The sequence below is a fragment of the Lolium rigidum genome, chromosome 3 (genome assembly GCF_022539505.1).
Source record: "Lolium rigidum isolate FL_2022 chromosome 3, APGP_CSIRO_Lrig_0.1, whole genome shotgun sequence".
NCBI lineage: Eukaryota > Viridiplantae > Streptophyta > Magnoliopsida > Poales > Poaceae > Lolium > Lolium rigidum.
Genome location: NC_061510.1, coordinates 94666010 through 94691669, shown reverse-complemented (window position 1 = coordinate 94691669; position 25660 = coordinate 94666010). Strand labels below are relative to the sequence as shown.

Genomic DNA, 25660 nt, shown 5'->3' with positions numbered 1-25660 from the left:
CGGTTGGATTGCATGTTCTCGTTGATGTTATCTTCAGTATCCCTTTTCGAGCCGACACAGGGTTCTTGCCCTTCAAAGTTTTCCTGGCAGCCACCTTCTTCGTTACTGTTCTCGCCTTAAGTGAGGCTCGGGGGGCAGTTGCCCCTGAAGATCCTTTGCTCTTGGGAGCCGATTTTGGTTAAAAATCGGCTAGCTCTGCACCACAATTGTTACAAAACTGTGGTGAATTATTGAAGAGGGAAACCACCGGGCTGGTAAGAGGAGTTGGAAGAAGGGGCCATCACCTTTGATAGGCTCTGGGCCGGGTAGCTAAGGAAACAAGCATCACAAGGAAAGTTGTGAGCAAATGGTACCTGTTATACAGGTGTGTCAGCTTCAACGTCAAGTTGTTTCAGCTATGATCCTAGAAGCTTTCCTGGAGGCGTTAATTCAGGAGTTTTGCCGTCAGGTCAAACAGCACGATCGGATGATTTGAAATCCAAGATCTAGGGGTCTCAAGGCTGTGTACTGGACCATTTCGATTGGAAGTTTGGATCTGAATTTTAAGGATTGCAAGTTACCATCTGAGGGGACGACTAGACTGACCTGTCTTGCAATTTATTGTAAAAAACTGATGCATTGTCATCGGCTCATTGAGCATCGACCAAGGTGACAATCGGCAAAGTCAAGATAAGGGGGAATCGGCTAAATCAATATGCAAGAAATCGGCAGAGTCAAATTGGGGAAATTTCTTCATTGATAATCAGATTTCTTACATGAAAGGAGCTGATTGCTCTCAAAAGGAAGGCCTAGGGGATACATTGCCCCACCTACTACTACTGATCCTATTCTAGGGATCCTATCTACGGGCCATTGCTGCCCTCGTCATCGCCGTCGCCGCCGCTGTCGGCGCTTTCGGCGGGCTCGTCGCCGCCGCCGCCGCGGCCGCCCGGAGGACCCTCGTTGTCCTCGTCTTCCTCGCCGCCGTCGTCGTCGTCGCCGCTCGAAGTCACTAAGGTTGCCCGGCCAAGGGCGTGAGCGCTTGGCCGGCGGCTCGTCGGAGGAGGTGCCGTCCTCCTCCTCTTCTTCTTCCTTCACCTCCTCGGAGGAGGTGAAATCGCCCCAGGAGAGGCGATCGTCGTCGCTCTCCTCCTCCGATTCCCCGTCTGCAAGGAATCGGAGGTCGCTCTCCCCATCGGTCGAGGACTTGTCGTCCTCCGACCAGACAGAGAAGTCGTGGGTCGACTCATCCCCGTCGGCTATGGCGCGGCGGATCTTGGCCGCGTGGGCCTCTTGCGGGTCCCACTCCGGTGTCGGCTCTCGGAGGGGGGAGGATTGGACAGAGAGGCTTGACGCAGAAAAGGAGGAAGAAGAAGAAGACATGGTGGCAGAGGAGGGCTTTTGGAGTGCTAGTGCGAAGGGGATGAAGAAGGGAACTGCGAAAAGTGGCTAAATAAAAGGGGATATAGCAGAGATTTAATGCTCAAGCAGTTTTCGAGGACGTGGTGCCGCAACTGTCAAATCGTGCAGAGAAGTTGAGAAGGCAAGGCGTCATGATGAAGAATACTGCGACGGTTCTGCTCTGCCACGACATGACCCCTCGAAGGAAAAAAAACAGAGTCGTTTTGAAATTATCATTGCCAAAACCAGGGGGCATGTGTTATCACCAGATTTTGGCCAAATCAGGAGATGGACCGTAAGTGAAGATGGGCTTAAAAGATACACGCGTGGAGCATCTTTGAAGCGGCCTTGCGCGAGGAGTTTGGGCTAAATTGCCCGTGTATCTGTAATATAGTAGATCGTATGGTAGTTTAAATTAAAAGACAGAGTTTATCTCGTGCACGGTTAGGTGCACGCCCGAATTAGAAAGTCCCTTGGACTATAAATATGTATCTAGGGTTATCAGAAAAGGAGGACAATCACGTTCACAACAAACACAAATCAGGCGCATCGCCACCCCTTCTTTCGAGGGTTTCTCCCGGTAAGCATCATGTCGCCTAGATCGCATCTTGCGATCTAGGCAAGCACACGTTTATTCGTTTACCTTGTGTTGCTCGTGCTGAAGCGTTGTTGATGGCGAGTAGCACTACTTATCGTAGATGTTTTGGGGCTTGCATAGATGCTTTTCTTACGCATATCTGCTTAGCTATGCCGTCCCTCGATATCTAGCTGCCCTTACACCTATCCAGGTGTAAGGGCAGCATCTTGCTTGTTCGTTGCTTAATAGATCCGATCCGTTATAGTTGCTCCTTGATTCTTCGAGGATTGGTTTAATATCCGTATGGTTAGGCCTTACAAACGGGTTGAACGATCCGGTAGCGCGTTAGGTATGGTTTGTTAGTCCTAAGAGGGATGTTCCGGGAATTAACTTAACGTTGGTTTTTAGGCCTCTTTTAGGGTTAGCTTTCCATTATCTTGCGTGTCTATTAGGCTCAATTACGCGTAGGATGTTCCGATCATACGGTGAAAACCCTAAACTGTCGTAGATTGGTTTAGCTTTGTTTTGATCAAGCAGGATCCCCATGTCATTGAAAATCCAACATGAACCATGGGGCGATCGGCTCTTTTGAGCCGATCCACAGGGCAACCTGAGAGCCGATAGGGCTCGTATTTAATGTTTACGTGTCTACCATGCAGGGAACTAATCGAAGCAATCCAACACCTTCCTGGCCAGGTATAGGTCAGGTGGCACGCCCTTGCAACCGCCAGGACGTGTGCCGGAGCATTTGCGGGACGACGTCGAGGGACCAGGGCTCACTGCCGCCTTGGAAGCCTCCCGGCTCTTCGTGTTGCTTAACCACTGCTCGCCGGTGGGTTTTGGTAGGCAACAGCAGCAGAATATTTTTGAAGTATTTAGCGAATACTTTGGTTTCTAAAATTACCAAAGTATCAAATAATTTAAAGTTTTGGGCCTAATGAACATTGCAGTTTTGAAACCAAAGTATTGTCCTTAACTGCAGTTTTTTTTTTACCTTACTACTCCCTCCGTTCCTTTTTAATTGACTCGAATTTAGTACAACTTTGTACTAAATTTGAGTCAATTAAAAAAGAACGGAGGGAGTAAAAACTTAAATCCCGATCTCCTTTTTACTAAACTGAAATATCCTGTAAAACTCCAGTATTGGTTGCTCTGAAATACTTCATTTTTGGGATAGTATGGTTTGCCAAAAAAGGAGCTCTCGAACGCAATGTATTCCAATTGAATTTGTGAAGTATCCCTTTTTAGCTTTTTGTTTGTCTCTTTTAATAAAATGATTTTATAAACTTAAATTTCTGTTTTCGATTTTTTTGAGGGGTTCTATTTTCGAGTGAAGCTTAAATTTGTCAAGGAATTTTGTTTTTTTAGAGCAATCAACCATTGTTTCTGGCCCATGAATGCTTTTAGTTTAAGAATCCTTATTCCTTGTCCAGGTCCAGCATACCTCTAGTATCGGCCCATTATCCAACATAGATGAGCACCGAAAGCCATCAAGCCCAAATCAATTTCTACCTCTTCTTCTTCACCGTGCTGCCGTGCCGTCACAGTTCTAGTTTTCTCGTCGCCCGGCTCCCTCCACAGAAACGCTAATGGCGAGCGCCCTTCGGAGCACCGGCCTCCTACGGCTGGGCTTACGTCACATCCCCTCCCTCCTCTTCCGCGGGCCCTTGTTCCCCGCCCCGAGCCTGGGTCTGGGCGTCGCCAGGGCGGGGTTGCTCCGGCTCCGATGCTCGGCTTCCGAGGCCGGCGACGGCAGGGGCAAGAAGGTGTCAGCGCGACTAGCACTGGCGCAGCAGGTGATGCGCGACGCCGAGGAGCGCGCGGCCTCGGCCGGTTCTGACCCCGCTCCCAAGATCACCATGGGTAACGCGCTCCAACCGCCGGCCCTAATTGGCCCCATTTGGGTAGTACTATAGTTGGCGCATACTCCTAGATCCTAATTGATGCCTGCATGTTTAGAAATGAAAATCAATCTCCTCAAATCATTGTGAAGAACTTCGTATTAGACAGGCATTTTCAGATTCTAGCTCATGACCTGAAACATAGAAGCTGGGGTAGGTAAGAATTTAAGATCAATGACCTGAAACGTAGATGCTGGGGTAAGAATTTAAGATTAATGTATCAGACTTGTTAAGGAGAAATAAGCATCTGTTGTGGGTCTAAATCCATGCTACCTAGCCATCTAGCCCCAAGGGACTTGGCCCTTGTGATTGCCCATTCAAATCTATGTGTATCAGCTATGCATACTTTTTCGTGCCAAGGACATCGTTCAGTGGTACTCAGGCAATGTGGTGAATGCTACCTGCCTACCTGTGAACTTGATTTGGTTGGTCTGTTGTCTTTTTTTTTTGCGAAGATGGTTGGTCTGTTGTCAATCTGCTAAGCAGAACTGGTAGTATGGAAGCAAGTTAATTAAGCTTGGAGAAGAAGCTAAGCTTGCTTGACTTATGGTTAGAAGCATAAACGAGTTAATATTAAGTACATATGTGAGGTAGTAAAAATTGCAAGGAAAGACTGCGTACAATGACCCAATATGGTCCGACCCCTCCCTGCCCCCCCCCCCCGCGCAAAGCAGGAGCTTCATGCACCGGGCTGCCCTTTTTATGTAAGGTAGTAATAAAAATCTGATATAAGAGGCGGTAACATGACATCTGCTATTCTGTTCTGGTTGTTGCGAGGTGACTTGCTGCAACTAATTCATATTCTTTTCAAATTGCAAAAATTCATATTCTGGTTTGGTTTTGAACTGGCATAAAAAAAGTAATGTGAAGATTTGGTTAAACTGTCAGCATAAAGATAGCGTCAAGTGCAGCTATTTATGAGCAAAGTATTAGTTCTACATGCTGTATAACAGTGATATGTTTTGATTCATGATGATTATGTGCCCAATCGTTGCGTGAGCTGCCAAGCTGTTCTAATTTCCCCATTTTATGTCTGCAGATCATGTTACTGTTAGCTTTGCAAGAAGTGGGGGTGCTGGTGGTCAGAACGTCAATAAAGGTTTGCCTCTGCCCATTCTCCTTATTTTGTCATCGCATTGATACTTTTCGCATAGCATTTCTGAATAGCTCTTGGTTCATCATTGTGAAACTAATGACTGGTCCATCTTGTTCAACATTTTTAATTAATTGGTATCATGTTTCTGCTGGACTATTAATGGGCTGTTTGGTTTGAGGCACCTTGCCCTATAATGGGGAAGTCTATCATGCGTTGATCCTTCAAATACCATGATATTCCATTTTTCAAGCCAACAAATGGGGTAGTTTCAGAGATAGGATGGGATGGTCCATTCTCTGTCCAGTCCTTCAAACCAGATACCCCATGTCTTCTTTTTGCGTAGCAAGTCTGAATTGCTCTTGGTTCATCATTGTGAAACTAATGACTGGTCTATCTTGTTCAACAATTTCAGTTAATTGGTATCATGTTTTATTTCATCACTTGTCATGATTAGATAATTCTGTCGGCCCATTAATGGGGTGTTTGGTTTGAGTAATTACTCTGTCCTGTGATGGGCAACTCCATCATGTGGCGGTCCTTCAAATACCAAGCTATTCCATTCATCAAGACAAATAAGTGGGTTAGGTTTGGAGTTAGGATGGGATGGTCCATTCGCTGTCCAGTCCTTCAAACCAGATACTCCATATGTCTTTATATTAAAGATGCCAAAATTGTCATAACTTAAGCATGCTGATGTTACTTCTTCATGATAAAATCTGTACCACCACATTGCAGTTAACACGAAGGTTGACATGCGGTTCAATGTTGAGAAAGCTCATTGGCTTGGAGAGAGGATTAAGGAACGGATATTGCAAACGGTTCGGAAAACGTTCTTATTTTGCACATCATATTTTCTTATGTTGCTATCATGTCTGAACATGATTCTGGATTTTTTTAATACTTTTGATTGATGTACCTCATCGTTTGTTTCTCTTTTATGTACTTTTGTATAATATTTCATATCTAGAAAGGTTGTTTACGATTTAAGTTCTCTGCCCAGGAAAAGAACAGGATAAATAGAGACGGTGAACTTGTGATGTCTTCTACAAAAACTAGGACACAGAAGTAAATATTACTTAGCTATTTTTTTTGTTGTCCTGTCTGGATTGCAATTGACATGTTTATCATCTCAGGGGCAACATTGAAGATGCTTTGCAGAAAATACAGGTATGCCTCATCCATTTCAAATCTTTATCTTGAAGCAATTTGAAAGGATCGTATGCCGCACCTAGAGGGGGGGGGTGAATAGGTGCTAACCAATTTTTAGTTCCTTTTCAATTTAGGCTTGACACAAAGGTAAATTCTCTAGATATGCAACTATGTGAATTTCCCTATATGACAAGGTTAACGACTAAGCAAGGTATAGCAATACAATATAGAGGAGATAAAGGATAGAGGTAACCGAGAGTGGAGCAGACGGAGTTGATTCCCGTAGTTCCTCAAGATGGCAGTTTTCCCCGTGGGGACGGGTACCCGCGGGTAATTACCCGCTAAGAACCGGGGATGGGGAGCAAATTCGCCCCGCGGGGACAGCGGGGCGGGTACCCGGTAACGAAACGGGGCGGGTACGGGGATGGAAATCCCCCCGCGGGTACTCCACGGGGACCCGCAACCCCACCTGTCAGTGTAATAAGAGACCTCATATATATATAAAAAAAACCTAACTTCTCCAAACCGGCCACCCACTCCTCTTTCTCCCTCCCTCACTCAGCCGCCGCCCGCCGCCCCCCTGCTCATAACTCCCCAAATCGCGCGAGGGACACCGGACACCTAGCGCTAGCGGTAGCACTCGGCCATCTCCGGACCTCGCCGGCTCGCCGACCGCATCGGTCTTTGTCGTCTGAACGCATAGGCAAGGAGTCGCCCGCATCGGCAAGGAGCTCATCGCCCGCATCGGCGCGTCGTTCTGCAACTGCTCATCGCCGGCATCGCGGCGCATCACCTCGTCGCCGGCACCGCGCGCACCGCATCCCCTCGGGCCGCACCGCGCGCACATCCTCTCGTCACTGGCGCCGCCGCGCATCCCCGTGGGGAACCCGACGGGGGCCGGGTACCCGACATTGGCGGGGACGGGGGCCGTTTCCTCCCCGATAGGTTGGCGGGGACTTGCGGGGACGGGGACCGGCGGGGATCGGGGCGGGGACGGTGGAGGCATCCCCGGTCATCCCCGTACCCGTCGCCACCTTGAGTAGTTCCCTTCCTTTGCAAGAAGGTACGTCTACGTTCGGAGGAGTGTGGTCGCTACGCAAGCCAGACCAGCAGTCACGAAGACTTCACTCAGGTCTCCTGTGAGCAACGCCACGAAGGCCTAGCCCACTTCCACTAAGGGATTTCCTCGAGGCGGAAACCGGGTCTTTACAAAGTTCTTGGGGCACACATCCACAACCGAATTGGAGGCTCCCAAATCTGTAACAACACAACAATCAACAACAATACATCAACACAAATCAACTAGGGATCCAAAGAGGAACACTAGCAAGGGGCCCTCAAACAAATGGGGGGAAATGTAAATCGCTTCGGTGAGGATGTAGATCGGTGGCTTCTCCTTCGAATCTCCAAAGATCAAGAGCTTTGGTTGGGGGAAGAAGGAGATCTTGCAAATCTTGTGTTCTTGAGGTGGCTCTAATGGTGTGAAGCTTGGCGATTTCTCTTGCAATGATTGAGCAAAGGAGAAAGGAAGAAGAAGAGGGGTATAAATACCCCTCCCCAAAATCCAGCCTTGGGGCTTCCGGGGGGCCGGATATTCCGGCCTAAGTAAGGGCCGGATAATCCGCCTCCACTGGATAATCCGGCCTCGAGTACAAAACCGGGACAATGTCCGGCCAAAAATCCGACCTCTAACCGGACTTGCTTTTCTTCGGGTCCTTAGCCATTTTCGAGGGGCCGGATATTTCCGAAATGTCCGGCTCGGATAATCCGGCCTTGGGACAAAACCGGGACAATATCCGGCCTCTATCCGGAGGCATACCGAGCCGCAAATCCTCAAGTCCTTAGCCGAAAATGCAGGGCCGGATATTTTGGAAATATCCGACCCGGATTATCCGGCCTGATGATCTTTTTGCTGCATCTTTTTGACAGAACTGACCACATCCAACACACACAAAAATGTATCTATATAATTTCCTGTACCACTTAAACAAACATTAGTGTATCACATACATTGACATCAAACACACAAAACATAATATGAGAGATGTTCTTTCAATCTCCCCCTTTTTGGTGTTTGATGACAATATACGGATTTGCAAGAGAATCACTATAGAGACAAGCATGATGGAAAAACATAGAGGCACTCCCCCTACATGTGTGCATATAAGTAATTTGCATTTGAATACAAATACACAACACATAGGACCGAGGTGCCTCAACACAAGGGGTATCCAACATGAGCTCTAACAAGAGACATAGACATATATGAAGTTGAGATAGAATGCTCGAAATCATACCCATGTGTAGATATATAATACGGAGATATAGCATCACACATAATATAATAGTCTTGATTTCAACATATAGAATTCCGAAAACCATAACAATGTCTCACACCACATAGCACATAGTTTTAAATGGAACACAAGCAAACCAAATAGTTCAAATAAGAGGGAACACAAGCAATAGAAGAAAGATAAACGCATATGCTTGTGCCCAAACCATGCAAATCCCCGAGAGTTCTACTAGAACACTTCTCCCCTTTGGCATCGAGACGCCAAAAGGGGATAAGCGCGATGCTACTCGCCCCATGGAGATCACTCGGAGTCATCGTCATTGTCGGACTGCTCCTCCTCTTCTTCTTCTTCATCAGTGTCAGGGGCATCCGGAGAGCGGCGAGTGAGGTTGGACCTTTGAATGCAATCATCAAGATCACTCCACGGAACCTGTGCAGAATGCCACCCACTGTAATTTGGGTGAACTGGAGGCTGAGGCGGGGGTCCTTGCTCACCACCACTGAGCTTGTGCAGAATAACCGCCTGAGTATGCTTAATCTCACAACGCTCTCAGCTGGCCGCATAGTTCTCCTTATGGATCTCAATGTTCATGCAAAGGAAGTGACGCTGAAACCAACTAAGCCTGTTCACTTGTTTCTTCATAGCCGGGAGATCAGGACGGCGAGCAGGAGCAAAACCACTAGAACGAGCATCGCCCATGAAGGAGTCGAGTGCGGGAGCGACAGAAGAGCGGCTTAAGCTTGTAAGCCTTCTTGACAGAATGCTTCACCAATGGGTACCTGCTCAGGTCTTCACCATCTAAGGCCACAAAGTTGTTGATGAGGAGCTGGATATATGGTGCATAAGGTATGGTGGTCCGGGATACCATGGCATCATGAATCTCATTGAAGATGAAGTCCATGACATCAATAGTGTAGTTACGATCCCCATTAGTATCACGGGCACACCTAAAGCTGAGGTGCATAAGATCCACAAGAGCTCCCGGAGAGCATCATTGTTACCACCACTTGGAGAGATGGTGGCCCGAAAGAACTCCGAGTAATCGACTATAGATGGGAAGCAGCCCCTTAGAAGAACCAACTTTTCCAGCTGAGGTATAGAGATCAAACAGCACATTCTTATCTGTCTTCTGTGGTCCATGAAGACGACGACCTCCTCCTGCAGGAACTCCAAGAATAGCAGCAAATCGGCGCAAGGTTGCGCTACAGTGAGTGGAACCAGTCATCCATTACATAGTGTGGTCCTCATCTTTCTGGATGGCCAAAGTGGCAAAGAATTGCTTCACCAACTCTGGACTATAGTCACACTTAATCTTCATCAGATCCTGCAAGCCCATCCTACCAGTCACCCAGATGGCATCCGCAAAATGATTATTTTCAGAAAAGGTCTTCCACATTGATTGCTTGCATGGGTCGCACTTTTGGCATGGGCTCATAAATATCCTTGTAGATGTACTCCTGCTCCATGCACCGAATTTCTCGCCTCTCGTCTCTTCATCCCTTAGGAGGTCTTCATACCAGTTCTTCATGCGGATAGCGGAATAAGAGATAGGGTCCATGGTCTTGTAGTTTTCTCTTGGGTCCTTGTTCTTCTGCCTAGATGCTGAGGACTTGCGAGGAGCGTTGGACGTGAACTCATCACTTGACCGATCACCCCTTGAGCGTCTCCGAACACCCCGAGAAACACGACCTGTGAATAGCAAAGACGGATAGCAAAGAGAAGATAATGCTCATAAGTCATGTAAGATACAGTAATATACTCTAGAAACATACTATAAGTTGGTACAAGTCTAGACAAGTTTTTGATTGCAAACTCTGCTAGATTCGCAGGGCCGGATTATCCGGCCCCCACGAAGACCGGATAATCCGGGCTCTGATACCATGATCGGTCAAGTGATGAGTTCACGTCCAACGCTCCTCGCAAGTTCTCAACATCTAGGCAGAAGAACAAGGACCCAAGAGAAAACTATAAGACCATGGACCCTATCTCTTATTCCGCTATCCGCATGAAGAACTGGTATGAAGACCTCCTAAGGGATGAAGAGACAGAGGGCAGGAAATTCTGGTGCATGGAGCAGGAGTACATCTACAAGGATATTTATGAGCCCATGCCGAAAGTGCGACCCATGCAAGCAATCAATTTGGAAGACCTTTCTGAAAATAATCATTTTGCGGATGCCATCCGGGTGATCGGTAGGATGGGCTTGCAGGATCTCGATGAAGATTAAGTGTGACTATAGTCCGAGTTGGTGAAGCAATTCTTTGCCACTTTGGCCATCCAGAAAGATGAGGACCACACTATGTAATGGATGACTGGTTCCACTCACTGTAGCGCAATCTTGCGCCGATTTGCTGCTATTCTTGGAGTTCCTGCAGGAGGAGGTCGTCGTCTTCATGGACCACAGAAGACAGATAAGAATGTGCTGTTTGATCTCTATACCTCACTGGAAAAGTTGGTTCTTCTAAGGGGCCGCTTCCCATCTATAGTCGATTACTCGAGTTCTTTCGGGCCACCATCTCTCCAAGTGGTGGTAACAATGATGCTCTCCTGGAGCTCTTGTGGATCTTATGCACCTCAGCTTTAGGTGTGCCCGTGATACTAATGGGGATCGTAACTACACTATTGATGTCATGGACTTCATCTTCAATGAGATTCATGATGCCATGGTATCCCGGACCACCATACCTTATGCACCATATATCCAGCCTCCTCATCAACAACTCGTGGCCTTGGATGGTGAAGACCCGAGCGGTACCCATTGGTGAAGCATTCTCGTCAAGAAGGCTTACAAGCTTAAGCCGCTCTCTTCGTCGCTCCCGCACTCGACTCCTTCATGGGTGATGCTCGTTCTAGTGGTTTTGCTCCTGCCGCCGTCCCGATCTCCCGGCTATGAAGAAACAAGTGAACGAGGCTTAGTTGGTTTCAGCGTCACTTCCTTTGCATGAACATTGAGATCCATAAGGAGAACTATGCGGCCAGCTGAGAGCGTTGTGAGATTAAGCATACTCAGGCGGTTATTCTGCACAAGCTCAGTGGTGGTGAGCAAGGACCCCCGCCTCGGCCTCCGGCTCACCCAAATTACAGTGGGTGGCATTCTGCACAGGTTCCGTGGAGTGATCTTGATGATTGCATTCAAAAGTCCAACCTCACTCGCCGCTCTCCGGATGCCCCTGACACTGATGAAGAAGAAGAAGAGGAGGAGCAGTCCGACAATGACGATGACTCCGAGTGATCTCCATGGGGCGAGTAGCATCGCGCTTATCCCCTTTTTGGCGTCTCGATGCCAAAGGGGGAGAAGTGTTCTAGTAGAACTCTCGGGGATTTGCATGGTTTGGGCACAAGCATATGCGTTTATCTTTCTTGTTCTCTTGTGCGGGCTTGGCCTTTTGCTTGTTTGCCTTCTTTGCCTTGGCATTATAACCTGTTAGCTGTTTTAATCTAGACGTTGGATACAGTTAGCTGTTTAGCGGTAGTTTTCAGTTAAATTCAGTTTCGTCAGTCAATAGGCTGCAGATAAACCACGATCTCGCGTGTGTTAGAGCGGGTCGTGCGCAAACTTAGTGGCCGCGTTGATCTGAGCTCGTGGGATGGCACGAGCAGATAGTTCGGATCATGGCGGAAAGGTAGGATCTCTACCAGCCACCTCTTTCCCGTTTTTCGAATAAAAGGAAGAGAAAGAAGGACAGAAAAGTTGCGACGTTTTCAGCAACGCAAAACCCCTGTGTCTCCCTTGTCTCTGTGTTCTTCGTGAGAGAGAGAGATCAAAGTTCCTGGCCACCGCTAACATAATCTAGGCCCTCCTTCCCATTGTTAGATCTTTGTTTACTCAAAAGATCATCCAAAGAAAGTTTACTTTGGGGAGAGGAGGCCTTAGCAAGTTCATCCTTCAACCTAGCATTTTTCTCAATAATATTTGCATGATCACATGAAGGGGTAGAGGAACTAGGCACATCATATGAAGCAAGCCTAATTTGAAGTTGCTCATTTGACTTGGATAGGAGAGTGTATTCACTCTTCAAAGCTTTGTGGGCTTTGTCTAGTTCATCTAGATCCTTCACAAGTTTCTCATGATCAACACCAAATTGGGCCATTTCCTTTTTAAGCACTTTAGTCTTAGCCCTAGCAAGATCTCTAGCTTTAGTGAGTTTGTTGATTTTATCTTGAGGCTCTTCAAGATTTTCTAGCCTCTCCTCAAGAGAAGCTATAGTGTCTTGACTTTCCTCAAGAGCATTTTTAAGAGCATGGATTTTAAGAGAGTCTTCTCTCACTATTTGACCTTTTTTCTCAAGAGTATCATTTTGTTGAGCTAAACGAGCCATGAGATGTGAAACATGCTTTTTAGTGTTACCTTGTAGGTTAAAAATGAATTCATCAAACTCTAGCATTTCTTGTTTCACTTCTAGACTAGCATCATCAACCCCTAGATCACTTGATATGTTAGGCATAGAGGGGCTAGGAGATGATACCTCGGAGGATTTAGCCATGAGACAACTTTCTTCATCCACATGAATGACCTCATTGGGGGATTCACTTGGTGATGAAGAGTTAGTGGAGAGGGAGGCAAGAGCGACCAATCCATTAGAGGTTGCATCTTCTTCATCATCAACATCATCATCTCCGGAGGTATATTTTTCTTGAGTTGATAGCACAATAGATGTGTCTAAGGAGGACCTTGTCATGAAGCAATGTGCATTCTTGATATGAGGATTCTCATTGGGGGATTCAAAGAGAGATGAAGAGGGAATGTTGGTAGTGACAATGGCGGCCACTTTGAGCTTTCTTCTTCTTCATCATCACTAGAGCTTTCAACTTCATCGGAGGAATATTCTTCCCTAGTCACTAGCACAACTCTTGAGGGCCTCTTGCCCTTCTTGGTCTTGTTGTTGTAGAATTTCTTGTTGGGGATTTTTGAATATTTGCCCTTTGATTCTTTGCTCTTGTCCTTGGGAATGAGCCTTCCATTATGGTTCTCCCTATTCTCATAGGGGCATTCGGCGATGAAATGGCGCTTGTCATCACAGTTGTAGCATGATCTTGTTTTTGGACCAAAGGTAGTGAACCCACTTTTGTTGTTTCTCTTGATGTTGTCTTCCTTGGCCTTGGAGGGATCAACCCAAAAGAACTTTGCATGGAAGGCCATGTGATCATGATAGTGGCATTTCAAATCTTTCGGATAGGTCATACTCCAAGATGCCCTATATTGTTCTTGTGGGATCACTTCTTCTACGGAGTTGACCGTCAAGGCAAGATTGTTCCCTTTTGACATACCAATGGCACGATTGCGAGAATCATGGGAGTTTTGTTCGAGCACCTTAAGGGCTTGCATCTCGTGCACGGCTTGTTGAGACGTGAGAGAGGAATAGCATTCTCTCCCAACAAGAGTCTTGACATCAATGGGTTCAAACGGCATCATGCAATCAATGTACTTATCCTTGATCCAAGAGTCATTGATGTGGGTGGCACCCACAATCCGGAAAGCATCGGCAACGGTGACGAGTCTTGCATACATGTCTTCATGATCTTCATCCGAGTAGCTCTCATGAATCCTTCGGCTTTATTCCGAAGAGAATTGTACTTGTTTCTTCTCGTGCTTTCACTTCCAATGCAACTAGCGGCCAAACCATCCCAAGCTTCCTTGGCGGTGGTGAAGTTCGAACACGAGACAAATCCTTTGTCCCCACACTAGTTTGGATCATGTGCAAGGCCGTGACATTGAGTTGACTATCAACCGCTTCTCTTCTAGTCAACTTGTTGGGGTTGTAGGGCTTGAAGCCCTCCTCGATGATTCTCCAAAGTTCATTGGAGGCACTACAAACATGAGAACGAAACTCAAATTGCCATGTATCGTAATCTTTCATATTAAACTTAGGTGGGTCTCCCCGAATGTTCAAATGAGGATGGGGAACCGGGATATCGGGAGATAGGAAAGGCGGAGCCACTCGATTGTAGCTCACACCTCCACTTGTTCCCCTAGGAGATGCAATGGGAGATTTGATAGAAGTTGAGTTATCACCATCCACGGGTTTGGTATCGGAGGGTAATGCCGAAGCACCTCCCTCTTCTAACACACCCGCGTCCTTTACCTCTATAGCGGGAGCTATGGGAGGGACCGGAGTCAAAAGCTCGGAAATCATTTTTCTCGTGCCTTCCATTTGAGCTTCCATGGAGGACCTCAACGAATTGATGTCATCCATGGAGACCATCTTAGCGGCCCCTTCCTCAGGCGCATCGTCCGGCATACTCTTAGGCGGTTAAGCCCGAAATAAGAGCCGAGGCTCTGATACAAATTGAAAGGATCGTATGCCGCACCTAGAGGGGGGGTTGAATAGGTGCTAACCAATTTTTAGTTCTTTTTCAATTTAGGCTTGACACAAAGGTAAATTCTCTAGATATGCAACTATGTGAATTTCCCTATATGACAAGGTTAACGACTAAGCAAGGTATAGCAATACAATATAGAGGAGATAAAGGATAGAGGTAACCGAGAGTGGAGCACACGGAGACACGGAGTTGATTCCCGTAGTTCCCTTCCTTTGCAAGAAGGTACGTCTACGTTCGGAGGAGTGTGGTCGCTACGCAAGCCAGACCAACAGTCACTAACTCGAAAGCATGGATACAGCAGAAACTGACGAACTGCCGTTCTGATACGGCGGGATACGGGGATACGGCGGGATACACGAATTTTGGTGTATCCCCGAAATTGGAATTAAAAAAAATAAAAAAAATAAAGGGATACGGGGGACATGTTTGGGACACGGCCTGGCCCAAAAACACAGCTCAGCCCAACACAAAATCACCTTAGGGCACACTCCCCACGCCCAGGTTCGTGCCCTATCGACAGGAGGCGCAGCCGCCATCGCCTGCCGCCTGGACACGACGCCGCCATCTCCTGGAGTCGCCGCCGCCGGTGACGCCTGGATTCGACCGGCGACCGCCTCCTCCAGCATCATAGGTAACCCAGCAACCTCTTCCTATCCTCATTCCTCCATATCTTCGCCTCCTCAGCCTCTCCTCATTCCTCCACATCTTCCCCTTCGATCCTAGGTAGCATGGCATTTGGGAGCGGTGGAGCCAGTAGCCAATCATCCGTGGGTGACAGTGAAGGGCGTGCTATGGTTGTAGATCCTAGGTATCCTCTATGGGCTTATGTGGAGAAGCTTGGTGGTGCTCATGTCTAACTATGTGGCCTTCTGAGCCTTGTTAGCTCCAATTTATCATGTTCTTGCTGGGCTATTTGTTAGAATCAATCAAGAACTTGATAAAAGAGACACCAAATGGGGCAGTATTCTCTTTTCTGATCTCTTTCTCATTACTTTTCTGTCATAACTTTATATTACATGGCATATATTTCTTTTATTTTATATATGCTTGCCGTATCCCCGAATGGCTGTTTTTGGAAAATGCCGTATCCCGTATCCCCGTATGCGTATCCCCGTCTTTCCGTCCCCGTGTCCGTGCTTTTTAGGTCACGAAGATTTCACTCAGGTCTCCTGTGAGCAACGCCACGAAGGCCTAGCCCACTTCCACTAAGGGATTTTCTCGAGGCGGAAACCGGGCCTTTACAAAGTTCTTGGGGCACACATCCATAACCGAATTGGAGGCTCCCAAATCTGTAACAACACAACAATCAACAACAATACATCAACACAAATCAACTAAGAGGAACACTAGCAAGGGGGCCCTCAAACAAATGAGGAGGAAATGTAAATCGCTTCGGTGAGGATGTAGATCGGTGGCTTCTCCTTCGAATCTCCAAAGATCAAGAGCTTTGGTTGGGGGAAGAAGGAGATCTTGCAAATCTTGTGTTCTTGAGGTGGCTCTAATGGTGTGAAGCTTGGCAGATTTCTCTTGCAATGATTGAGCAAAGGAGAAAGGAAGAAGAAGAGGGGTATAAATACCCCTCCCCAAAATCCAGCCGTTGGGGCTTCCGGGGGGCCGGATATTCCGGCCTAAGTAAGGGCCGGATAATCCCCCCCCCCCCGGATAATCCGGCCTCAGGTACAAAACCGGGACAATGTCCGGCCAAAAATCCGGCCTCTAACCAGACTTGCTTTTCTTCAGGTCCTTAGCCATTTTCGAGGGGGCCGGATATTTCCGAAATGTCCGGCCCGGATAATCCGGCCTTGGGACAAAACCGGGACAATATCCGGCCAAATATCCGGCCTCTATCCAGAGGCATACTGAGCCGCAAATCCTCAAGTCCTTAGCCGAAAATCTGGGGGCCGGATATTTTGGAAATATCCGGCCCGGATTATCCGGCCTGATGATCTTTTTGCTGCATCTTTTTGACAGAACTGACCACATCCAACACACATAAAAATGTATCTATATAATCCCTGTACCACTTAAACAAACATTAGTGTATCACATACATTGACATCAAACACACAAAACATAATATGAGAGATGTTCTTTCACAATTTTCATAAGGCTCACAACGTTGTCCTTTTCTTTATAGCTTACTCCCTAAATATTTGATAAACAGGCAATCATTGATGCTGCATCATATGTTCCTCCGCCGCCTTCAGAAGAGCAAAAGAAGAAAATTGAAAAAATGTAAGCTGCTCTTTTGACCATTTGCTGCCTCCAAATTTACTTAAGTTCCAATATGAATTTCTTATCACGACAGAGACCACAATAAAAAGGTTCGATGATCTCTCTGCAGATATCTACACTACATGACACTTAGTGATTTCCTTAAATGACGTGCACTTATATAAACTAATAAAGAACTAGTTCAGGTTAGCTCATCAATTGCTGCTTGTGGACTAGGGAGCATTTCTATTTAGGAGATCATCAAAACCTTATCTATGTGTATACTATAAGGGGTTGTTCGTTCGCTACCTAACCTCACCAGCTATTTGTGAAATAAAGCTAAAACTCAGTAAGCAAGTTTGACTATTTTATGCTGTTCTTTTGTTTTTTTCCATAACTTGTACATGCCACTGGTTCTTAGCCTCATGTCATGTACGGAAGACACGGTTTCTTAGCCTCATGTCATGTCAGACCTATCATAGGCACAGTTTTCTGCCAAAAACTGACACTTTTGCTAGCAAAAACTGTGGCATGCTTAGCATTTTTGTTTTGGCATTGTGTGGATTCAAACTAAGCATGAACACGTTACTTTTGTGCGGGGAATTAGGGAACTTCTTTACTCATAAATAGGGTTAGAATCATCAGCAATAGCTGCTGACGCAGTCAGGTACGTGATGTAACAATAAGCTTGTACACCGTTTAACCCGAGCAAAGTTCGCGAAAGATCTGCAGCCCTATTTTGATACGGCCGGTTTTCTTGAGTAACAGCTCCCTACTTCTTTGAGACATCAGCTTAATCTCCTTGATGATAAAGCCCAGCAACAATCGGTCCATGCGCGAGCCCTTCACTGCCTGCAGCAACACAGAACAGTCGGATTGAAGTAGTTGCTTGTCGGTGTGTTGCAGCGCCATCTTGATCCCTTGTAGTTCTGCCTGGATCTCTGCTTGCCAGACCAACACCACCACAGCACTGCCATTAATCTCGAATAATCACCCTAATACCAGCCACGGCATCTGCAAACAATCCATCAATCGTCATGGCGACTTGATCAATAGCTGGTCTCGACCATGCTTCAGCTTGTATCACCGGCTCTTCTCCTTTGTGCAAGCAGGCTTGCACCTACAACCTATTTGCCCTTCACAATGCCTCGACCATCTGGTTGTCAGATCATGAACAGCGAATCAGCATAGCTTTATCTGTTGGCTTACCAGTGGCAGTAGTTGATCCTCCTGGCTGTGTGTTTGCCTTTTTTTCTGATGCGCATAGTTGATCTGTAGACTTCCCTGTAGTTGATCTTGCCAGCCGTGTGTTTTACGAAACTTGCTTTGAAACGTTCAGGTGGCCTGTACCCTGTACCTAAGTCTTTTGTAATAACAATGACTGTCATGTGTCCTCAGCAATTTGTGGTTGGTTTTGCTAGCAAATGATAGCAGCTGTACTATTGATCTACGGTTTCTCATGCCCTTCCATCTGTGGGAATGCTGCTCTATGGTGCTGTGGCTGACATAAATCAGATTAACACAGTACTTTTTACAGTACTACCACATTACATGATGTATCTATAGAGGCCGATAAATTTTCTGTTTCTGCTTATGGTTGTGTGCTATTATAGCTGTGTGATATTACTGCTACTACTCAATCCTCCCTTTTGTGTGTATAGGGGCTTCGGAGCGCATTGATTAGCAGTACTGCCACATATCTCCAGCAACCATCTATATCACCTTACAAGCACGGCATGCTGCCGTGCCACACCTTCCTAGTAGATATAATGACATAACAAAGAAACCCCTCACCACCTGAGTTCGACTCTCAACTCTAAGGAGTCCCAACCCTAGGTTCAAAGAATTACATATACCAAAATAAGGTAAGAGTATTTCGTATATTTTGTTTATATTCAATAAATAAGTACACAGAACATATCAAGCATTTGATTGCACCATTGAGTTCAAAAGGATGTAGACAGATAAATGCAGAGCCAACCGATTGGATGGACAGTGAGCACAGGTTGTCGGTTGGAAACTGCAGTGTGTTTGCTGCCACCGAAAGTCAAGATCAACCTAATATTCCCATAATAGGACAGTGAACAGTCACCAAATCAACTGTCAAAAAAATGACCTCACCACTAACTTGTTGGCAGATCCTCTTGTTATGACAATGAATGCCTACAGTACTGATCAGAAAAACTAATTTCTTTGCCAACAGCAGCCACAAAAACTAATTTCTTTGCCAAGAATATTGCCATAGTTAGAACATATGACAGGCAGAACATACTAACATCAGGACATATAAAAAACCTGCCATTACAATCCTCCGAACCATTTTTGAATAACGCAGATGGTTCAGGAATTTGCTGCTTTCAATGATACTACATGGTTTGAAGGATCATCACAGGATCAACACTCAAAACGCATATGGTGATGGAAACATATGGTGCAGACATCATGACCATACAATAATAAACATAAGAGGATAAATCCGTCTGAGAGTCACAGTTATGTTGTCAACAGTACAACACTACACTGTAGTAGATGAGAGGTCTGCATCATAGTGCTTCTTATTACTGGTTGGTGAGGTAATTATTTGAACTCCATTGCTGCATTGATCATATTTTCTTCTCTTCTGCCAACAATTAGGTAAAAGGGGTAATAAAAGCATAAACTACTCAATCATAGCGCAAGTATTGTGGTTCTAGATTATCGATGTACAAAGATTGATCATAATTTCTTGACAAGAACCTCCTCGACGCTTCCATTGGTGGGTTTTGCTTATGAAGCTGCCACAATCTCCATAACAGCAAGTGAACCTTGCATCTTTGCTTCAGCGAGATTGGGCGAAGAACATCAAATACCATTCAGGTCCCATATATACAATGTTCTCAACTGACGGCAATTCCCACATTTCTGAGATGTCATTCCATAAATCATATGATGACAGGCAAATGATCATTGCATCGAAAGTGTCCTTGTCACACATGCACACCGGGGACAGTCTCCCACCTGTTCAATGTGATGTCGCTTCTTATTCAACATTGTAGGGAGGCTGTCAGACGCTAATCTCCATGCGGTGATCTTCATTTTCTGTGACACTGGAGTTTGCCAATTAGCTTCCAATCTGTCCTAACTCCTGAGAGTCTCGAGCTCGATGCTCCAACCTGTCTTCGAGGTGCTTGATTCTCATGGGTCATTTCCGACACAAAAAGATGATAAGCACTTCTAACTGAGAATTCACCTGACTTCTCCGGGTGCCAGGGTATAAAATCGTTTTCTCGCCGAGGCGAGGTTTTAAGCTTCAAAATCAGCTCTCTATCCTCCTGCAGAAAGTGCTGGTTTATCAAATCTTCCTTCCACTTGCCATTCTCATCGAGGAAACTTGCAGCTCTAGTGTACAGAGATAGTCTGATCTGATGATTACCTGGGTAGCCACGGATCACTCCATACATGAACAGTGCGTCCATTACGAATTACCCATATAATTCCTTTCTTAAGCGACTCCAGTTGTTGCAACTATGACTTGTCACAATTCCTTAAGCACATGGGACAAATGTCGTAGAGTCAAGTCATGTTTGGCTGTTTGTTTGCCCTACTTCTATGTCAGTTATTTGATTTTAACTGTGGCACGCAAAACATCCCAGCCTGCTTACCATACAGACATGGTCACCCCTAGTACTGCTACTGTTTCAATGTAAATACCAGACAAGGGATACAGACATATATTGTCCCTGCTTTACGCCAAGAGAAGATGCTGGGTGGGATAGTAGGCGCCATGCCATACAGTAGTAGTAAGGAAAAGGGTGTCAACACTAATTATTGGAGACCTGAGCTAATACTTGTTCATGGATTTCAGTTTAGAGAAAATGCAGCTAGTCCACACGTTCTTTTTGTTAGTACGGTTCCCATTAAAATTATAATGCAGATGAGGTTGAGCGATGTTTATTGACTCCATGCATACACGAGTTTTACAGTGTGGAGCACCAAGGAATTCTTTTGAGTTCACTACTTCTTTTGGTCAGTTAGTTTAATAAAGGAAAGCAGAGTCTTTGTAAGGGTAATCATGTGTGCATGGATGTCCTGTTTTAGTTGGAGTCTGTTTTTGGTAGGAATAAGATCGTGGGATCACTTCAGTCCACATCAAGAGTTCAGTTTAGACGTGTTTCCCAGTTGGGCCATTGTGGACGGTCAATTTTTAGTTTCCTGAATAAAATTCGGAGAATGCATCATGTTGATGCGCCAAATTCCGTGTTTTTGCATCCCATGTTTGATTTTGCAACGTGCTTTAGCGACATTGATCGCCAAGGCAGTAGTTCCTTTGGTTCTTATCCCAGCATAAAGATAAAAGTAGTCTTGTTCTTATGTACCCTCTTCCAATCTCTACTTGTTTCTGGTAGGAATAAGATCGTGGGATCACTTCAGTCTGCACCAGAGTCCAGTTTAGAAGAGTTTCCGAGTCGGGCCATTGTGGACGGTCAAGTTTTAGTTTCGTGAATAAATTCAGAGAATGCATGCCAAATTCTGCGTTCTTGCATCCCTTATTAGGGTTTGATTTTGCAACGATTCGGCGGCGTTGATCGTCAAGGCACTAGTTCCTTTGGTTCTTGTCCCAGTGCAATGATCAAAGTAGTCCCGTTCCTCCGAGTTCTCCTCCAATCTCGTGTTGCTTTCTGCCGCCTCTAGTCAATAATCATTAGTCTAATCCATCTAGCTACTATTCCCCATTTCCCCTACGTATAAACATCTGTACACATATATATCTTGTGTTCCCAATACTAGTTACCACGAATTGTACCGTTCACCATATATTGTTTCTTCCACAAAAATCATATCTGCTATTTTAACAAATGAAAGATCCGAGGCACTATTGTACTTTTAGTCCCACGCCGCGCCGTATCACACAGGTATTCCTAGCAGAAATTTGCCAAACTTGTGGTGATAAATTGGCCAGCACAAAATGTGAGGCCTGGTACAAACCACACTAGCAAGAAATACGTGGCAAAAAATTATGGGATCCATCGAAACAGAAACAGGCCCAAAATCTGTGTTGTTACATCTCTGCATCATAATATGAGAAGATAGATTGTCAGACTACACTGGCTAACTCAGTTGATCGATTGCAGTGCTGCAGCCGCCGAGAGGAACAGGATGCAAAACAAGAAGGTACTTTCACAGAAGAAGGAACTTAGACGGAGCAAACCAAGCTGGGATTGATTGCAGGATAGCAGAAATGACCTCTCTGTTACCTGCTATATTGACGTGATCAAGCTGTCTGCATGGTAACTGCTCTGTTTTCCTTAATCTTCATTTTGTAGTTTCATTGTCTACATACATAACTTTTTTGAACCATCTGAACATACATACAGCAGACTCACACTGACTAGTGGCATTTCCTCAGCGTGGTTCTTGGACATGGCTTCAGCTGATTCCTGCTCCAGTAAATGCAAAGAACAAGGATCCAACATACATGGTGAAGGCATCTTGGTGAAGATAGCTACTGTAGTTTTTACAGCCGAATTTTGTTTTCATCCGTCGGAAACCAGTAAAAATGTATAGAACAAGGGCCGTACATGGACAGGTGATTGCATCATGGTGGGGATCGCTGTGTTTCACATATACAGTTTTTGTTTCATGCATCGGAAACAAGCGCCTGACGAGAGACGCTGCTTCTGTCCCGACTCACACTATGCATCTGAACTTAGCAGATGCGTCACATGTTAACTGGACGCTCGTTTGTAAGACTGTTGCAACCATTTACCCAATTAGAAAGGCCATCTCTTCCAGTTTGAGAGTCGCAGTCGTGCCACGTCTCGTGAACGTTGGTGCCGCCAGGCGCCCAGCTGAACATCGAGATTCTTGGTATCGACATGGTGGTACTGCTACTGCTGGAAGCTACAGTATGAGCAAAGAGCTATTGAAAAAATAAAAAGTGCAGAGCCACAGATCACGTTGCGCTGTAGCCTGTAGCTGCTACGGGCACTTGCTAAAGGAAAACTGAGATTTTTAATAAGCAGAAGAAAAGACTGATGGTGACTATCGTACGACGATACACAAACCAGTTGGGTGTTGACACGCGCGGCGCGGTCCACGCCTCGTAGGCTTGTAGCATGGGCGCGCCGCTGCACCATCAAAACGAGAAAACCTGCAAATCCTGCACTCATCAGCGTGTTTTGATACTCGCCGAACTTGTTTCTCGCTTTCACGGATGTGAAACACGTACTCCTAGTTTTTAAAATATTTAAAAATCATATTTTTTTTAACAAAAATCGTCATATTTATTTTATGAATGCATACACATGTAGTGTGAAGTTTTGGTAGAAATTGCATTGTATTTCGAGCTAAATGAAAAAACAAATTTGTGCTTACGTATATGAGTAGATATTTGTCAAAAATTTATCTTTTTTGTAGCTTAAAATATAACATATTTCTCTCCAAAATTCCTACCGTACCTTCGGAATGTTTATATGTATGGGGATATTTAATTTAAAAAATTTAGAATCCAAAATATATGATTTTTAAAAACCAGGAGCACTTTTTGAACACATTTTTCGATATTTATTTGTAAATCATTATTCACTTTCTTACTTACCATGAAGTTTAAAGCAGCCTCATCTGTCTACGGAGAAACGTTGGATTTCACTGTTCTCGCTTGAACATGCGATGGAGGGCCAAAAAAAAAATAGACATTTGCGAGGGAAAATGATGGAAATGGTGGGAGTCAGAAAATTGGCTCCGCGTAATCGCGAGAAAAAGTAGCCTCACCATCCTTTTAGTAGGTCACCACCACCACCACCACTATAGAACAAATTGCAGCTTCACTTTTCCTCTCGGCAGTGAAAACAACGACGACGGTGATTTAGATCGTTGGCAGCTGCTGCTTTGCCTTAGCAGATCACCAACAACAGTTGCGGCGGGTCTCTTAGATCTGAAGCACCGACAAGTCCTCTTCGTCTCTATCATCCTCTTTTTCATGTCGTATCTGTCTCCGGCTCCAGCGGCATGCCGCTGACTTCAACCAAGATTGCAAGCACCTGTCCCTATCTTTAGTTCTATAGCTCCTTTAATTTGTTCAAACTTTTGGTCAATTAAGTTGATTCTACGCGAAATCAAAATATTTAGGCTGAGCAATTGAAAGTTTCCATTCACGTGGTTGCCCTCGTTGTTATGATTCAGGCTTGGATGATTTTCATCCACCAGAGAGCGCTTCTAGTCCAATGTTTAAGCACGATAGAGAAAGGATGACAAATCTAAACTACATCTAAACAATGTGGAAGTTGTCGGCATGCTTAGGATGAGAAGAACCCCATTTAGCTATCTTCACATTACGGAAAAATGTTCCTCCATGTTGTTGAACATGACGAGATTTCGAGTGATTCACAACACATGGAGGAGACAATATCTCGCTATTTTAGACAAGCCATGTATGCTACCAGAGAGCTAAGGTGACCTGAATTTGCTCGCACTCCTACTAAGATCAAGGATATATATCGTTGGTTTTCACATTTCAGGGTGAGTAACTCCATCTTGTTGTGGGATACTCGGTTGTATTGCAGTGAGTCCTAATAACTTTTTCTTGTTTATATTAGAATTATGTTGGTGCGATTGATGGTACTCATGTGACTATTAGAGTGCTAAAAAGTCATGCTCATGTTCCTGCGAAAGAAGAAAACACTACACCAATCAAAATGTGGTTGCTGGTGTTAACTTTGGTACGAAGATCACATGTGTGTTTGGCGGGGAAGAAAATCCTATACGACCCGGGTCGTACATTCCCGATAGCTGGACCAACTCATATGGATGACACGTGGTAAAAACGAATCTTAAAGCAATCTGTTAAGATGTGTTCCCACGACAGAATTTCCCACGTCGAGCTGCCGTTCCCGATTCCCGAACCATCCATCGCCGGCGGAGAGGCCAGAGGGTGCCGGCGGCGAGATGCGTCTGGCTCCACTAAAACACCCCTGGGATGTTGGAGCTCGTTTCCTTGATCTCTATCATGACTGTATTGCTCGACGTTGACACTCCCTCGCCTGACGCCGGCGACTAGAGAAGCCGGTGGGCATGAAAACTGGGTGGTCCTTTTAGGTCTACGCCTTGATCTCTGCCCGCAGATGGATTGGAAATTGGGTTGCGCTGTTCCGAGGGGACTCAGCTAGTCTGCTTGGCGGATTCTAGAGCCGCTGCTTCGGCAACTGATGAAAACGAACTGTTCATCAGATTGGGGACTGGAGGGAGAAGACAACAATTGCTTTGAGATTCGGTTTGCCACGTTTCGGCCGCAGGAGTTGGTCCAGCCATCCGGAGTGTACGACCAGGTCGTATAGGATTTATTTCCGTTTGGCGGCGTCAAAATTGTACAGTAAAAAATGCATGGTATACATTTTCTCTTCGAGGTCCAAGACGGGTCTCTGGCCTAGCTACAAAGCGTGCTGTTCATGACACCCGTCCATCGTCCATGCGCAGCAGGCCTGCGAGACAGGCACGGAGTCGTCCTCATTTCAGGCTTGTCAGTCATCGGACGCAAAGTCGCAGATGCCTTGTGAGTACGGGCCGCTGGCGTCCGTTTCGCGGGCAACAGTAGCTCGCCGTACACGGCTGGGTCAGATGCCCGGACGCATGCCGGCATGGGCGACAGAGGGTCACCGGCTCAGCTCATCCAGTGTCAGCACGGTACCGCCGCTGGCCGCCCTCGTGATTCGCGCCGGCCGGCGACAGGCGTCACTCAGAGGCCGGGAGT

At 45.9% G+C, this 25660-nt stretch overlaps 1 protein-coding gene across 1 annotated transcript; it reads left to right on the top strand.

Annotated features, from left to right (window-relative positions):
• The first annotated feature begins 3508 nt into the window (after positions 1–3508).
• On the top strand, positions 3509–22706 carry LOC124701958 (peptidyl-tRNA hydrolase ICT1, mitochondrial). Its single transcript, XM_047234061.1, has 8 exons — positions 3509–3820; positions 4898–4957; positions 5690–5772; positions 5955–6019; positions 6088–6121; positions 16886–16956; positions 22047–22202; positions 22322–22706. The coding sequence occupies exons 1-7, from the start codon at positions 3547–3549 to the stop codon at positions 22135–22137; spliced, it is 678 nt and encodes a 225-aa protein (XP_047090017.1). The 5' UTR covers positions 3509–3546; the 3' UTR covers positions 22138–22202; positions 22322–22706.
• Positions 22707–25660: the final 2954 nt, after the last annotated feature.